Below are 14,236 nucleotides of genomic sequence, written 5' to 3' on the forward strand. Positions count from 1 at the left end.
TGTGCTGGGAAGCCCTGGGACCTGGTAACGCCTTCCCTGCCCCCAGCACAGAGCAAGTAGCTGCCTTTTCAACCACACCTTCACTGTCCCCTAAGTCAGTGGTTCTCAACCGGGGGTCTGTGAGCCATTTCAGGGGGGCCCCACTCCTGAAACCTGGAGCCCCAAGCCTGAAGCTGCCCCCCACCCCCATCTGAAGCCTGGTGTTGGTCTGGGAGCCGCATGGGACTGGAGCCCCCCAGCGTTCTGTGGGCAGAAGCCCTGAGCCCATGGGCAGAGTTGGGGGGACAAGAGTGTTCCCCCCCAAACTGCAGTGCCTTACCCAGAGTATGGCAGTCTGGGGGCAGCTCCTCCTCTCCTCCAGCCCCTCTGATGCTCAGCCCCCTAGCTACTCCCCTGCCTGCACCCCGAGCTACGCTCCTCGCTGTATGCAGCCCCTAGCTAGCCCCTGCCTCCACCCTGAGTGGTTTTCAAATTTTTGAGCTGAGTCTCCCCCCCACTCCCCCCACCCCCCTTTTGAGTTATATTTTTTGGTTGTGTGCCCCCACAGCCCAGACAGGCTGGATGGCCTGCTGAGGTGAGTCAGGTGGTGGAGGTGGCGCTCCCTTCTTGGACCCCGCTGTGCAGAGCTGGCCCTTGCCCCTCCGGCCCTTGCCCCCTCCCCCCCCCAGAAGTCAAACTAAGCCTATGCCCAAGGGGGGTTGTCCTCCCACCCCCTGGCCCCGAGTCCTGTGCCGGGCTCTGGAGTTTTTATAGCATGTGAGGGGGTGGGGGGGCCTCAGCAAGAAAAAGGTGGAGATCCCTTGCCCTAAATTATGCTGTGCTTTCCTTAGCTGCAGCTGGACTATACAGTATATTAAAAAAAACCCACTAATTTTAATGCACATCTTCTCAAGTACAAAAAAATTCTACAGAATCTTGTGATTTTTGTTTTAGATTTACCTGTGCCATTTGTGCTGGAGTGGTATAGGGAAACTGCCTCGCTGGCCCTTCATTACCTATATTGGAGTGATCCACTCATTATATAGGCTTGAAGCCTGCTTTGTGCTGCAAAATATGTCCCCTACTTTTATAGTGATAATTCTCTTGTCAACAAGCTGCTTTTTTTATGCTTCGTGTAAGTATTTTATGTTTGTGTTTTCAGGATAAAAACATATTCAGTCCTATTCCATTGACACTTTTTATTTCTTAACTCATCTCCACTCCTAAGAATCTAACAACCCTTCTGTTCACTTATGCGACTCCCTTTAACAGGCGCTACTGAAGTGCCGCTATTTCATCTTTAAGTCTGTTTACAGCCCAGTGTGACACCATCTTAGACTGTAATGATTCTCTAATTTTCCCTGGATTTCAGGGCACTCATCAAATCTTCTAAATGCTTATTACAGCATCTGCCTTCTCAGTAGTGCTGTGTTGTCCAATATGCTGTTGCTTTGTTTTCTCATTCCAGCAGTTTCTCAGTGACTTTTCTGTGATATTAAGAGTCAAACTTACTACCATAACTGTAGTTAACTTCTTCGCTGCCTAATTACTTGAACTTTATTTTGACTTTCTATTTAATTATTATTAAAATACTTTCTGTAAAGTAAAACTAGTGCCAGGAACCTGATTCCTTCTGGATGCTATCTAAAGAATGCCAGACATGAGATCTGGCACGCTTTCCACTTGGTTCAAACTCACTCACCCTTGAATCCAAACTAGAAATGCTCCACATAGGCATTTACAGGATCAGAGTCTTATGTGCATTTAAGGCTCTGCTTGGATGAAGTTTATGAATATGCATTAAAATTGTCATTTCTTCTCAAACGGATTGAGAACTGTGACCCAAGGACCTCTTGGTGCTACTGGCAGGGGCATAGGGGTACAAGGATCCCCTGGGTTTACCCAAAAGGGTCATGTAAGGTCTCTAAGGAAGCCCTGTACCACACTGGTTATCATAATCATTGCAAAATGTATGTATGGAAAATATGTAAGGAGTTATGTGTATATATGCTGAATATTATGTTCTCTAGGCTTTGTAGTTTAAAGGCAGGTAACATGCCCTGCGACAAACTTCTCTAGACCTGAGGTAGGAGACATTTATCTCCCTGGTGGACTGTTGTGTATTCTGTGTCTCACAGTAGAAGTCTATTAGCGTATTCGGTCAAATGCTAATGAAGAGCATGTGAGACTTCAGAAGGAAATTAACAGGACCAAGTAAACAGCGGGTGGAGGGGGAATCCTGTTTTCAGGTGAAGCTCAAAAGGTCTGGTCTGATATATCTGGGGATGCAGAGAGATCCACTGGTATCCCTTAGTTGGTGAGGAAAAGCTGCCACTGGACGTGATCTCATGAAAAAGTGATCTTAGTCATCCTGACTGAAAATGTTGGGGGTGGGAAAACAAGTCTTATGAGTTAAATTTATGTTCTGTAGGAAATGAGAATGTCTTATGAGTTAAATTTAGAGTAGAAAACATATTTTGTTTATATATTTATTATTGTTCCATAATTTTGTTTTATATGTAGCCATTTGTTTCTGATAGTCTTACTTTCTATCACTTGATTCTCTGTTCTTTGATAATAAACACATTTTTGTTTTCACTATAAATATATCTAAATGCTGTGTGTTAAGCAGAGTGGTAATCCTCAATTGAAACTATGCACTGTTCCTTAGGGAATAAAGCAGTGGTTCTCAAACTTAATTGCATCGTGATCCCCTTTTGACAACAAAAATTACTGCACGAGCTCAGGAGTGGGAATTGAAGACTGTGCTTGCCAGAGCCCCCCACCCCGGGTGGGAGGGGCCCAAAGCTAAAGCCCAAAAGGGAGCATGTAACCTTAGCCTTGGGCGGTGGGGCTTGGGCTTCAACCCTGGGCGGTGGGGCTTGGGCTTGGGCTTCAGGCTTGCTGGGTGTGGGGCCAACGCCAGCCTTGGCGACCCCATTAAAATGGGGTCACGACCCACATTTTGAGAACCCCTGGAATAGAGGATCTGAGAGTTCTGTGGGCCCTCCAGATGAATGCTCAGGGGACTCGGATTGACGTGTGCCTATTACTAACTTGTACAGAGACAGCGAGGCCTGTCTAGGAGGCCTGTGTTGCCAGAAGCTGAGCCCCAGCAAGCACAGACAAGACTCCCTCATGCTAAGGGCAGGTAGTAGAGAGGTGCCTCACAACTCTGGGTATCCCCCCGTAAATGTCATACCAACCCTACAACAAGAACTCATTGTGCACAGAACATTGTAGAGAAACTTTGGGAAGGAAATGAGCTTGTTTTAGATTAACAGGAGCGTCGCTTTTCTTTTCTTTTTTTTTTTTTTTAAGGAAATAGGGAGAGCAACCTAATAATTACATTTAATCTAATCATTTACTCGTTATATGTGCTAATTTCTATACTGAGTGAAATAATAACTTTTATTTGACATTTAGCTTCTTTTCTGCTTAGATAGTTCACAAACGGATCTCTCCTCACTTTTATCCATTATTTGAAAAATATCCAATAGACTTTCATTATAATTTGTATAGTGGCTACACCAGTTGAAACTGGGGGGAGTGGCATTGTGCTAAGTGCTCTATGTACACAGTCCTTCCTCTAAAAAGCTTACATGCTATACTGAAAAAAGAGACGGAGTGGGGGAAAGGAACTGTAACTACCATTGTATAGATAGGAACTAAACAGAGAGAGATGAAAACTAAAACTTTCAAACTCACTAGTGACTTTGGGTGTGTATCTTGAGACAGTTAGAAGGGGGTCTGGTTTTCAGAGGGTGGACACTCAGTGCTTCCTGAAAACATAGGCCCTCAAAAGTGTCTCAAGTTGGGCACAAAAAGGGAGGCACACCACATCAATTGGGGTGTTTTTTTTTTTTTTTTTTTTAACAATTTGGACTCAATTTGTCCACTATTGCACAGAAATTGTCTACCGGAGATGTCTATTTAAGTACACTAATTCTTAAGACTTAACAATTTTTATTTTAGGTACCTTATGAGACACTGAACAAACGGTTTCGAGCTGCACAGAAAAATATTGATCGAGAGACGAGCCACGTTACTATGGTTGTTGCAGAGCTGGAGAAGACCTTGAGTAGCTGTCCTGCTGTGGATTCGGTTGTTAGTCTCCTTGATGGAGTAGTTGAAAAGCTCAGTGTTCTGAAAAGAAAGGTAACTGGTATTTCTGCTGTTTATTATATCTTCATTTCTCATTTCAGAAGATTACCTCTGTCACTGTGTTAAGTTACCCCACACTTTTATTCTTGTGGTCCAGAAATAAATATTCATGGCACTAGAGAAAGCCTTTAAGGCGATATTGTAAAGCAAATACCAGAAAGTGATTGTACCTTGCTTCACTGTGCCTATGAAATTTGACTTTGTGTCCCATGATTTAGTATCCCTAAATCTCTTAAAGTAGAAATATGTATATTAAAAATGGTCTCTTTTATGAATAGTCAACACAGAAGTGTTACATACAGTCTGAGACATCGCGATGACTGGATTTTCTCTTGTTTTATATATCTAAACAAGTAGATGAGGCTTCTCTATCTGACAGTCCTGGAGACTGAAGTTTTTTAGCCACAGAAGAGGTAGCAGCAGTCAATTGAGTTAGTTGCATCAATTAACTCAATTTAATTCCACTTCCCAGTAGAGGGGTATCTGCATCACATCACCACTAAATTATATTAATTGGCACATTTGTTGACCATTTTGGGGGACAGGCCAAGGATGGGAAGAGCATGAAAGCTGAACTACCCTCTGAACACCAGAGGACGTTCTTGCAGGTCAAAGCTGAAGCATTTTGGCAAGATAATGTTGAGTTTCAAGAACTGTCAATTACACACGTCTCATGAGTATTAAATCCACAGATTGGGATGGTGCTGGGAGAAGTCACGAAACGGCAAGGAAACAAAAACTTAACTTGATTTGCTGTAGCTGTTCAGTTTTAAAATCTGTCAGAGTATAGTTCAGCAATGTCTCAGCCTCTGCCTCTTTTTTAGGTTATTGCCCTCTTAAGAAGAACAAACTCTAAGTCAAAGACCTACAAAATGTACTATGTACTAAATCCCTGTTTTTCCATAGGAATGTTACCTCTTCAGTCTGAGACAAATCTAAACTCTTGTATTTCTACCTCCAGAAATACAGCAGAAGAGTGAGAATAGGTTTCCCCTCCCCGTACTTTGGAGCAGCACTTTAAAAGATCAAATGAGCATTATGACAACAGGCATGGTGCATTAGAGACTTGAATAAGTTTACAGCAGACCTTGTAGAGCCTTGCAAGGAGACTGCAGCAAGTGAATCTTGAAGGTTCACAATAAAAGTAACCTTCTGACGTACTCGATTTGTCATGGGAGGTGGCTTTTTGGTTCTCTCTATTTTTTTTTATTTTATTTTATTTTATTTTTTGGTCCAACTGTATATTTAAAAGGTAACCTGCAACGGGTCTTTTAACACCTGGGTTGGCAAACTGTTCCTGACTTATGATGTATAAAGAAGGACCTGGGAGTGGTGGCTTTTAAAAAAAAAAAAAAAAATCCTGCTTGGTGCTTTACTTTCAGAAGTAACAGGAATGTCAAATGTTGTCTTCCCTGGTTTTGCAGGAAGATTTCTGGTGGAGGCAGAAGGGCTTTGGTAGATCTATCATGAAGTCTCTCACTGGAATGGAATAGGTAGTGGAGTAGAGGTGTTGAATCTTCATAAGATATCCTTCCTTTCAAGCGGTTAAGCATTGAAGTTAAATTGGTATAAACAGACAAACCAAAGTTTGACTAAAGAAATTCCTCAGCTTTACTGGTTAGTTTTTCGTGATATTACAAACTTACTAATTCTTCAGTCACCATAGAGTTTTCCAAGTTTGAAATTATATGGATATTTAATGTAGAAATTCCCCCATCCTTTTTAAATACAGGTAAAAGGATATATGGCCACTTTTACCTATTCTGTTCTTCATAACATATATTGTGCCCTCTTTTTATGCTTCCTGTGCAAGTCATCTTAAAAGTAAGTTCTCCAAGCATGGAGAAGGTGAGTGGGATTGTTGACTTCCTCAAAATGGTCATATAAGCAAATGTTTCCTTTTTGAGATCAATATTTCCAGTTCCTTTACTTAGAGATCAAAATAGAAGATTGGGAATTAGAGAAGTCCTCTCCTTCTAATCCAGAAAGATAGTGTTCCAAAAGGAGTGTGTTTTGTTTTTGGTTTTTTTGCATTCTTTCTGTTACAGTTGCAGCCAAAGGCCCCAATTTAAGTTTGTGCTGGATTCTGTATAAACCGAAAGAGAGAAATTTCCTGCCCCAAGAGCCTTCTTGTTTTGGTTAGTTTTAAATTTCCCAGGAACAAGGATAACATTGGTAGTGAAGGCTTACTGGGGGAAATCTCTGGAGCACAGCTGTTTCAATTTAGGCCTCCTTCAGCCATCTGTTCTGAAATGGAAGCCTTAGAATGGCGAGAAAACTCAAGAGATTAACAAGATATCACATCACCCTTTTCCAGAGGGATCCATAAAGTTTCTGACATTTGCTTTCACATCTATGGCATTCAGTTTGGTTATCAGAACAAATTTTGGCTTCATCCATGGAATGTTGATAGCTACTCAGAATACTCTTCTTTACCTGAAAAGTCACATTGCATACTTGCCTGTGAATCAGTGAAGAGTCAGACTGGATTTTTTAAATTCTATTGGGAACAAAAGGAATCCTACCAATGTCATTGGTCCGTTACTAAATGGAAATGGTAGCATTACCAATAATTATGCAGGAAAAGTAAAAGTATTTAATGTTTCTGTTCTTATTTAGAGAGAAATATGAATTGGGAGACAGATATCGTCATATCATATGACAATTCCATCCCATTAATGTCTCTGGAAAGTTAAACAGTAGCTACTAAAGTTAGCAATTTTTTTAAATCAGCAGGTCTGGATAACTTGCATCCAAGAGTTGACTGAGGAGCTGGCTGGGCTATGAAAGTTGATTTTTCAATACGACTCGAAAGACTGGAGATACTTCAGAAGACTGCGAGAAAGCTAATGTTGTGCCAGTGTTTAAAAAGAGTAATCTAGATAGGCTTGTTATCCTGACATTGCCCTTAGGCAAGATGACAGAGAGGCTGATATGGGAGTCGATTAATAAAGAATTAAAAGAGTAATACAATTAATCGCACTCAACATGGTGGTGTAGGGGGTGTGCATACCTGAAAATTTACAGATGACACACAAATTGGGGAAGTGTTAAGTAATGAAGAGAACAGGTCACTGAAACAGAGCAATCTGGACTGCTTGGTAAACTGGGTGCAAGCAAACAAGGTGTTTTAATGCAGCTAAATGTAAATGTATACATCTAGGAGGAAAATGTAGATTATATTTCCAGGATGGGGACTCCACCCTGTGAAGCAGTGAGTCTGAAAAAACCTTTGGGACGTTGGTGGCTAATCAGCTGAACAGGAGCTCCCAGTATAACACTGCAGTCAAAGGGTTAAAGCAGTCCTTTAATGCATAAACAGGAGACTCTTGATTAGGAGTAGACCCGCTATGTTCCTCTGTATTTGGTATTCATGCAATCACTGCTGGAATACTGTGTCAAATTCTGGTATCCACACTTCTAGAAGAATGTTGATAAATTGGAGAGAGTTGAGAGAAATGATTAAAGAATTAGAAAACATACCTTAGACTGAGCTCTGAGTCTATCACTATATTTCACTTAACATAGAGAATATTGAGGGATGACTTGATTAGTCTGTTTCTATATACACGGGGAATAAACATTTGATAATGGGCTAATCAGTCTAGCAGACAAAGGGTATAACAAGACCAAATGGCTGGAAGTTTAAGCTAGACAAATACATACTGGAAATATGGCAAAAATATTTACACCTTGAGAGTAATTAACCGTTGGAACAATTTACCAAAGGTCATGGTGGATTCTCCATCACTCTTTTCTCCTCCTCCTCATCTTTCTCTTAGCCAAACAGTCAGCTGTAGCGATTGTTCGCATTTTGGTCTGTTTCTGTGCAGCAGCAGCAGCAGCAAGGGCTTCACGGGCCAAAAGTCCAATGTCGGAATAGATTTGATGCACCCACGTAGTGGTGGGGGTTTGCCTCTGGGCCGCCTCACATCTTGGTTGGTGGAATTTTATCCCAGATGTTACAAGCCACCCAGAGAACGGTGTTCACTGGAATGTCTTGTGGCATTCTGGCGACATGTCCAAAAACCATAAGACACCAGCTGCAGACCATAGCCCCGTTAGTCTGTAACTAGAGCAACCATAAATGTCTGCATTATGAATGCCCAGTATATAATATTGGTATTTTCTGTGGAAAGCCTCCATTTTTGCCTAATCTGAGCAACGTAGTGTCCATGTTTTGCAACTGTACAGCAGTACGGAGAGGATACAGCTCGAATAGATCCTGAACTTGGCGGTTGTGCTGAGATGATGTTGAGTCTATATTTCTCGTAAATGACCCATGGCAGTCACTGCAATGCCAATCTGATGGAGAACCTTTGTATGAGAGTTGAAGGAACTGGTGAGTATAGAACCCAAATAGCAAAAGCTGGAAACTGCTTTGTCTGTTTCCTTATTCAAAGAGATTGAAGTCGCAGGTGGACCTGATCCTAGCTTTTGAAGCTTTGTCTTTGACTATGAAACATGGAGGTTAACTTTGGCCAACTCCTCTATTTGCTGGAGTGCCTTGCGAAACTTGTTCGGGCTCTGTACTAGAAGAACATCATCATCCGCGTAGTCAAGGTCTGAGAGCGAGAGATCACTGAACTTAATGCCTATGGATCTTACAGAATGTGGCATTATGAAATCCATTGCCCAACAAAAGAGTGCAGGGGCCAAGACTCAGCCCTGCCTGACACCAGATACTGATTTTAAATGTGCTGACATCCGATTACCCAGATGTACACGGGCAGTGGTTCCATTATGCAACTCACTAATCAAGTCCAGCAGAGTGGTTGAGACACCTATGCCCTTTAAGGCCTTCCATAGCATGACTCGGTCAACTGAATACAACGCAGCCTTAAGATCAACTACATATTTTTTGAACTCACGATGTATCTGTGACAACAAGCAGAGGGCCAAAATGGCATCTAATATGAACCTGTTCTTTGTGAAGCCTGACTGTTGGAGGTGACGCTTCCAATGTAGCAGGGGCTCTAAATGCACCAGCAGAACATGCACAAACAACTTCCCTAGCATGGACAACAAAATGATTGTTCTTTATATCTAATGTTCACTGCACAGTCTCTTGCCCTTATAAAGTGAGATTACAATAATGTCCTTCCAGGTGGTTGGAAAGGTTCCAGTTCTCTACATCAGATGGAAGATGGCCACAAGTGATTCCGCTACAGGGCCAAAAGCTGCATTTTAGCAGCTCCAGCGGGATACCATCAGCGCCAATTGCACATCTGTTTTTCAGTTTGCAAATGGTGCGCTGGCAATTTTTAAAATCAAGACTGGATATTTTTATAACTGACACGCTCTAGGAATTAGTTTGGGGAAACTCTATGGCCTGTGTTACGCAGGAAGTCAGACTAGATCAGCAATTCTCAAACTGTGGCTCAGGACCCCAAAGAGGGTAGCATGGGGTCGCCAGGGCTACTATTAGACTTGCTTGGGACCAAAGCCCGAGCCCCAGCGCCCAGGGTCAAAGAGCAAGGACTATGCCGCCTCTGCACCCCTTCCCCCCAATCCCTTGGGGTGGCAGAGCTTGGGTGGGCTCAGGCTTCGGTCTCCTCTCCTGGGGGTGTGTAGTCTTTTTTTGTCAGAAGTGGGGGGTCCTGGTGTGATGAAGTTTGAGAACCCCTGGACTAGATGAATCACAATGGTCCTTTCTGGTCTTGGAATCTATGTATCTATTGGTGAAGCTGTAGTAGAAGCTGCAAAAAGAACACACTTTATCCTTGACTAAAGCACTAGGAAAAGATGTGTACTATGGCCTTTTCTGTCTGTAAATTTATTCTGATAACTTTACAGCACATTCTTCCCAAAAAATCTAATTACAAAATAGACACAAGAATCTGGAATGTAATTTGAATAAGTAGCAAGGCTAGACAAGAGCCCAATAGCTCATGCTACAAAGAATCACAGCATGACCACTATTCTCTTTAGTATGATACAGTAGCCAGGCTGGAGTTTCACTGAGGAATAGCAACATGTATCTTGGGATGCGCCTTCCTGAGATATCACCTTTCTCTTCCGGTCATTCTGTCACAGATGCAAACAGAGATGCTGCAGTTTCCTCGTAAAAGAAAAGAGGGTGCTGCCAGGGTATCATCCGCAGCAGCCCCTTGACTAAAGACTAGCTCAAATTTGACCTTCTTGCGGAGGTGGATTAACTACGCTTTAACAGGAGTCACTCCCCCATTGGCGTGTAGCGTCTTCACTGAAGTGGTGCAGCTGTACCGGTGCAGCGTTTTAAGTATATATCTGCCCTCAAACCTCTGCTTGATACTGAAGATCTTCTTTCCTGGCCTTGCTTATTTCAATAGCGGGAACTGTCAGAACCAGGAGGGTCACTTTGTGCTGATGGTGAAATGAAAACCACCTCAAACTTCAGACCTTGACTCAAGGTCTGACAGGATTTAGTCTCTCATTTTATCCTGAACAAAAACATCCAATGAACTGTGGCATAACTTGGACACAAAGGGCCAGATTCTCAGATGGTGTAAACCAGTGTAACTCCATCAGCTCTAATAGAGCTATGTAAATTTACGGCAGCTGAGGATCTGGCCCAAAGACTGTAAACATTGACAATCTTCAGTAACAATAGCACTGCTGGCTTCAACTCTTATTGAGGTGGGCTAAAGGCTGCTATAAATCAGTGGACAGGACAGTCTGAATAACAGCAAAGAGCTCTAGGCACATTGCACATCCTCAGGGCAGGTTTATTAACCAAGAGAATACATGAAAGGTTCAAAATAATACAGAACACTTAACAGGGCCTTTTCGCACTTTACACATCTAGGAAGTGGGAGAAACTGCACTTTTCTTACTACTGTCAAGAGCCCCTTCCCTGGTGGTCTCACTGCTAAGGGTCTGCAGCTGCTATTTGTGTCAGGCGCTCCTTGCAACCTGCAGTCACATGAACCACATCATGTGCTCCTTGAACTCACTCCCCCCAGTTTTAAGGGCTGAGCCTTGGAACACAGTGGAGGGATGTGTGCATGACCGGTAAACTCTTCTTTCTTCATTGAAGAAAGGTTCTCAGATCCTAAAATGGATCTACAGCTGGTTTGCAGCTTTCCCTTCCCTTCCCTGTGGCCCTGTTTGTAAAATGGGGTAATAGTTAATTTCTTCATAATGTGCTTTGACATCTACGGATGAGAGCTCGGTATTTATTTTGCAGGCAGAACTCAGATATCAATCATTAGCTCAAGGATACATCCTGTTTGCTTAAGAGCCTGCCAGTTTGGTTCTGCCTCTTCAGATACCTTAGAGCTGCAGATCCTTGGATATAAAACTCTTCAGAACTGAAACCATGAAAGTTAACTTTCTGGTGTGATTGGACGTTAAGCTTCAACTGTGTTCAACTTTTGAGCAGATTTTTGGGCTAATCCACTTAATTCCTGGCTACCTGCACTACAGCCAGACATGTCCTCTTGCATCCCTTGCTTGATCCCAGTGTGACAGACAACGCATATGGGGAAAACCTGCACCGCTTCCTGGACAGTGTGTTGTGTTATATTTTGTGGTAGGGGGAAGCCCTCTCTCACACTCAGACCAGCTTGGAGTAGGGCTAGCTAGACTTCCTTGCTCGGGTTAGCAGAAACCCATGTAGAGCTGTAACGCTGTACCCCATAAGGCTTCATGGGAATATTCTGATGAATGTATATATGATATGTGGCATAAAACATATTCCAATTATATGTTACATGGCATATCTATGTAAAGGTTATGATCTACTGAATACATTTCTCCTATTGGTATGCATGTATCAATTTTGTACTTGAAGTTAGGAATATTGGCTGTATACTTGCTTGATTTCTAAGCAGCCTTTGTAAAGCATTTGGTCAGCTTCTTGAGAAAGGAATGTGCAAGTTAAGTGCCCAGTCAAGAAGCACTTAAGGGACAATGGATCTTGGGAGGCTCCAATTCACATAAGAAGTCTACTTTAGGACCTTCAAGGTAGCAAGGAAATAATGGCTGCTGCCTGTAAAAACGGAGTCATGCATGGACATGTGATTTGCCCACGTGACTCCAAAACTCCATCTTGGAGCTGGACTTTGCATAGGAGAGAGGAGGGGATCTCCACCCACAAGAGAGTCTACTTAAACTCCTGGGGGAGACCTCCATTTTGTCTTCAGCTGACTCAAGAGATACCTGAAAAAATTGGAACAAAGGACAGTAACTACAGGGGGTGTGAGTGATTGCTGGACCCAGACTAGAAGGAGACTAGTCTGTAAAAGGAAGCTTACTGGGTTAGGTTTTTATCTGTATTCAGTTTTCTTAGACATAGACTTGCATGTTCTATCTTATTTTGCTCAGTAATTAACTTTGTTCTGTCTGTTATTACTTGGAACCACTTAAATCCTACTTTCTGTACTTAATAAAATCACTTTACTTATTAATTAACTCAGAGTATGCATTGATACTTGGGGGGGGAGGGTAAACAGCTGTGCATATCTCTCTATCAGTGTTAGAGGGCAAACAATTTGAGTTTACCCTGTATACGATTTATACAGGATAAAACAGATGTATTTGGGGTTTAGACCCCATTGGGAGTTGGGCATCTGAATGTTAAAGACAGGAACACTTCTGTAAGCTGCTTTCTGTTAAGTCTGCAGCTTTGGGGCACGTGGCTCAGACCCTGGGTCTGTGTTGGAGCAGACTGGAGTGTCTTGCTCAACAAGACAGGGTGCTGGAGTCCCAGGCTGGCAGGGAAAGCAGGGGCAGAATTAGTCTTGGCACATCGGTTGGCAGCCTCAGGGGGGTTTCAGTAATCCAACCCATCACAAGAGCTAGGGAGTACTAGCAGAGAATTGACAAATGGTACCTTCCAGCTTTTCCTTTCCCTGCATTTACTCATGGTGAAGGTCAAGGCAAGCAGTAGCCTGTCACTTGTTGCTACTTGCATTTCCAACAATGGTCCCTTTTGGTTTTTTGGTGCAAGGTCATGGACAAAACATGTTCAGGCAAGGACCCAGTAAACTACTGAGACGGTGGTAAGGGACTCTCTAGCCCGATTCCATTAGCTTTCAACAGTCCACGTTTTCGATGTCTTTATGGGGACATCTCTGGTGTTCATGTCACTGGTTCTGTTGGGGAAGCCCCAATCCTGCATTTCTCCCCTGCCTACCCCTTTAACCAGCTGACCACGCTTCCCATCAGTGACTCCCTAAACTCATCTCTTCAACAAAATTGCGGCAGAGGCACCCAGGAAAGTATCTGTGTCCTCTCCTAACCGTCCTAACAAGGGGATCAAAGTGGCAGCAGCTCTGGTTCCAAAGTAAATTCAACCAAGGAGATGTATACATCTTTTCAGGTGAGTCATATAGGTAATCTTGTTGTTTCAGATCCATTTCCTCTTCAGAAATTTAATATCAAGCCAAAATTCTTTTTTTTTTTTTTTTTTTTTTTAAATGACAAACATCCTCCTTTGCTGAATAGGAAATGCTCATGACTTATTTACCAAGAGTCTGAGGTTTTTGTTAGTTTTTTTTAAATTGTCTTGGCCCCTACACTGAAAAATTCTGTAGTAAAAATGAAACACACTAGTGAGTTGGAGTTACCTCCGTTACAGTGAACCATTTTCTCTTAAGGAGTAATGAGGATTTTTAAAGTTTGGATTGATATAACAGGTCGAACTAGAGCCAGGCTTACTGTGGACAAGAACTAGGGAAGTTTTCTTAGTGGCTCTGTTAATGCCCTGCAATTGGGGCCCAAGACCAGGTGTTCCAAAACTGACCTTCCCATGAATAGTCTGTGAATTCTAGTGGATTTCCATTTGAGAGCATGAAAGTCCTCTCTTTAACTGGGGCCTTTAGGAGAGAGAGACTGGAGAGTTTAAACCAGTGCATCTACTGCTTTCCCATTCTTAGTAAAGAGATAACACATCATAGTAAATAAAACTGCTGTTGACTGCTTTCAGTAGGTTGAGCACTGACTTATTTTGTGGAATCTGAATTGGCTACTGGTGAATTGTGCAGCAGTCACAAGTACCTAGCCTCAAGTTGCAAATGTGGCTGTAATTAATTGCCAAGTGAAACATGCAGCATGATTAATCAGCTATCTAATTGTGATAGGGTTGGGGGAGAAAAGAGTGTGATTATGT

At 42.6% G+C, this 14,236-nt stretch overlaps 1 protein-coding gene across 6 annotated transcripts in view; it reads left to right on the forward strand.

Moving 5' to 3' along the window:
- Positions 1-14,236, forward strand: part of MAEA (macrophage erythroblast attacher, E3 ubiquitin ligase) — a 111,331-nt gene that overhangs the window by 21,539 nt on the left and 75,556 nt on the right. For all 6 annotated transcript variants that reach the window (XM_054029788.1, XM_054029787.1, XM_054029789.1 and 3 more), the window contains exon 2: positions 3,955-4,137. In XM_054029788.1, the coding sequence (XP_053885763.1) occupies positions 4,030-4,137 (108 nt within the window). In that variant the 5' untranslated portion in view covers positions 3,955-4,029. The remainder of the gene's footprint in view (positions 1-3,954; positions 4,138-14,236) is intronic.

Source organism: Malaclemys terrapin, chromosome 5, assembly GCF_027887155.1.
Source record: "Malaclemys terrapin pileata isolate rMalTer1 chromosome 5, rMalTer1.hap1, whole genome shotgun sequence".
Taxonomy (NCBI): domain Eukaryota; kingdom Metazoa; phylum Chordata; order Testudines; family Emydidae; genus Malaclemys; species Malaclemys terrapin.